Genomic DNA, 3,442 nt, shown 5'->3' on the forward strand with positions numbered 1-3,442 from the left:
TGAAAGGATATGTATACACAAGGAAAGCCTAACTACTATTAGTGCAGCAGGGAGACCGTGCCAAATAGACAGCGCTCATGTCCGTTGTAGACGTTACTATCGGTTGCTGCGGTTTCCCCGTGGAATTGGACTACTTTAACACTGTTGCCGCGGGTTGTTTTTCGTGTCCGTGGGTTGAAGCGACCCCAATAACGTGTATCTTAGCCTCCGGAATGGAATTTTTACCAGGGGACCCCCTCGAAACGCGGTTGATTTGGGCTAATTTTGAGTAGCAATTGGGGTTTTGTTGTGAAAACCTGGCAACCCTTTCTGTCAAGCAGGTAGGACTCATCGAAAAATACATTTGCATCATCTGTATTAAAGAGAAAATAATCACTTCATGTGATGTTTAAGTGAATAAAATAGCCTTCACAGCCTTACTTACTGGAGATCACACTGGACTCGTGTGTGTGTGTAGGTGATGAAAAAGAGGAAAGCAGGCATTTGGACCAAAGCACTGTGAGGTAAGGGAGGGGGAAACTCAAAATGTCTCTAAACATAAAACGCATTTCTGCCCCGTTTGTGTTGTTTTGCTACTTACACAATTATTTCAAGTATAAAACATTGTTATTTACAATACACAGACTGGTTTTTAATCATATTTTTAGGGGGGGGCAACCCTCAGATGGGGGGGATCCTCTCTCCCCCGACCCCCCCGGTATTTCCACCTATGCTCACAGTGGTCCACAGTCATTCATTTAATCCCACCATTCATATTAAGATGAAGTAAAAGGACATTTTTTGGCCACACACACACACACACGTTACAGTACTCCCTCAGTCTCAGTCCGTGCGGTGGATTTCCGCCATGTTTTGTGTCTCCACAGCAGCAGAGCCAGAATCAGCAGCAGTATGAGTCCCACCACACCCCCAATAATGCCCAGCTTCAGCGCAAGTCCAGAGTTGAAATTTTGGGGTTCAAATGTGGCACACGACTGGTCATCCTCTCCACTGACGCCGGCTTTATTTACAGCTTCTACACATACTTGCGCTCCAGCCTCAACATCCTCCAATGCTGCCGTCCTCTTGCTTTCCTCCACCTGTATCTTCCTATCCATCACTTTGCCATTCCCTCTCACCCAGACAATGTAGTGGGTGACAGTGGAGGTGGGAGCACACCAGTGCACCACAACCCCTTTGCCATCCTGTTGAAACAGATACAAGAGGCGCGGTGGACTCGGGGGAGTGAAACTATCGCTCAACCCCGGGCAGCGGCAGCCTGTGACTTTTGCAAGCTCCCGGCAGGTTTGCTGATGCTCCACACACAGGTCATAGTTGCATTTGGTATCTGGGCCTTCAGAGTTAGTGGTGGATGAGCCTGGAGACTCAGTGGTGAAGTCCTCATAGTAATCATTCTCTCTGGGAGGGTATAAATGGGTACGAGTGGCATTCTGAGATGATGATGATGCTGATGACACAAAGGAGAGGTCCAGAAATTTGATGAGGAGGAGAAGGATGACGGGACGTCCACACCCCAACATGACTCCTGCTAAAAAAATACAAAAGCAAAAGAAGTCAGTCACTTGCATCACAGTTATGAATGGAGCTTCAGATCAGAGAAGTCAACTCATTCCTTGGGTGGATGAAATACATCAATCATTCAACTGATTTCATTAACAGTTCTTGACTTATGAACAACAGTTCATGAATGTACAGTAAAATATTTTCTGATTGCATCAGATTTTATCAATGCACTAAATGCTTTTTTATGGAATACAATGTAGCTTCAGCTACTGATTTCATTAAATTGTATTAGCCATTCTTGACTTATGGGTGTACAGTAAAATATATATATATTTTAGCTCAATAAAATTTAGCTTAATGTTTACACAGATATGAAATAAAAATGTTAAAGATTGAAACACTGTATTTCAAAATTATTAGCCAATTTCTAAATTCCCATTACATTGATATTTATGCACTTGGCACACATTTTAATCCAAATCAAATCTAATTTTTTATTTACAACGTTCTGTCGGGCAACATAAAAACTACTTCATGTGGTAACATCTAAATGAAGTAAAAAATTAAAGTGAAAAATATGATTTAATATCACTGAATCAACCTTATTGCATGTAGGTTACTCTAACAAAATTCATTTTTAAGATTCAAATCCAGCAGAAATAACTCCTCAGTGTAACAATTGCCGGTTACTTGTTACAGTGCTTTGTGTGTCTATATTAGTGTTTTAGGTCAAGGTCTTTGTTCTATCAGCAAAGATTGTACTTTAAATGACCCTGTTACAGATACTGACAGTTTGAATCATTGATAGTGACTGACTACAAATGTCAACCTGACTATATTAGGCTGCATCAAGTACTTTTAGAGATCAAGCAGAATTTCCAGAATTGAAAAAAACTGAAAGAATAATCACCACTGAACTGGCTAAGGAATCAATGATAAGTAACCAACCAGTGGAGTTTCAGAACCTGCTTCATATTTCTCAAGTGGCATTCTAGAGCTTCAGTGCAGATTATCTCCAGAAAACAATTTACATTTAGCAGAGTGAATACAAACAATCCAGTCGTCCAAATCACTCTATTGCAAAACACACCAGTTAGCAAACGTCTACACATATGTGCGTGAGTGTGTGTGTGTACCATGCAGTGCCAGTCGCCCTTGGTTAAAATATCGATTAACATTCTTTGGCATGGATAAACTTCAGAGGTAAGAGTTTTGGAGAGAAAAACACCAGAGAGCAACGTGATAAAGGAATGCAGGGTATTGGTTTTCAGGGTATTTTGATAAGTAAGTAAAAGGCTTTTGTGTTGAGCCTGTCTGTTTTTTTGTTACAAAACTAAAGTTGTAAAGTTAGCGTATTGAATAAAGAACTAAAACAAAAAAAGTGAATAAAAGTGAAAAACTCTAAATTCTTACCTATTTAATCGATAGTCCAGGAAGTATTATCTAACAATCTTAAAATCTGACAATTTTTTCTGGTATCCTCTTTCCTTTGCTCTCATTCCCTTGCAACAGCAACACTCTCTAACTCCCCAACAATCACCTCCTTTTTCTTCCTAACCCCATCCCCCTCTCTCCCTCTTTCTCTCATCGCTCCACCTTTTCTCATTTAATAGGCTTTCTGGCCAAGAGAATGTGTGTGGAATATGTGCACATGCCTCTAATGAATCACAGCGATTGCCAGCTACATGAGCAGGTCAGAAACCTGACGTGACACACACATGCACACACTCATTCAGAGCTTCTGAGTTCATGTTGAGCAACTGACTTCCATTAATGCAAAGAGATAGTATTTCATACACAACTGCACTTCAATCTATCTGCTGGAAACACATTCTTATGGTACTACAGCAGCACAAAACATGTTTTTGGTAAACATCCACTTACACTGAACACAGCACAGTCGTAGTCTTCCTGTGGCATGCAGGTAAGATAGCGAACA

General features: G+C 40.8%; 1 protein-coding gene across 1 annotated transcript; it reads right to left on the reverse strand.

The window, feature by feature from the left end:
• Positions 1-650: 650 nt before the first annotated feature.
• Positions 651-3,011, reverse strand: LOC107596210 (leucine-rich repeat neuronal protein 4). The gene is made up of 2 exons (XM_016286889.1): positions 2,917-3,011; positions 651-1,528 (listed from the first exon to the last, which is right to left on the reverse strand). The coding sequence occupies exon 2, from the start codon at positions 1,518-1,520 to the stop codon at positions 804-806; it is 717 nt and encodes a 238-aa protein (XP_016142375.1). The 5' UTR covers positions 1,521-1,528; positions 2,917-3,011; the 3' UTR covers positions 651-803.
• Between the last annotated feature and the right edge of the window lie 431 nt (positions 3,012-3,442).

This window comes from Sinocyclocheilus grahami, unplaced genomic scaffold (assembly GCF_001515645.1).
Source record: "Sinocyclocheilus grahami isolate Dianchi unplaced genomic scaffold, SAMN03320097.WGS_v1.1 scaffold215.1, whole genome shotgun sequence".
Taxonomy (NCBI): Eukaryota; Metazoa; Chordata; class Actinopteri; order Cypriniformes; family Cyprinidae; genus Sinocyclocheilus; species Sinocyclocheilus grahami.

Coding starts and splice junctions, on each gene's coding strand:
- LOC107596210 (XM_016286889.1), bottom strand. CDS start 1,520: ATGTTGGGGTGTGGACGTCCCGTCATCCTTCTCCTCCTCATCAAATTT.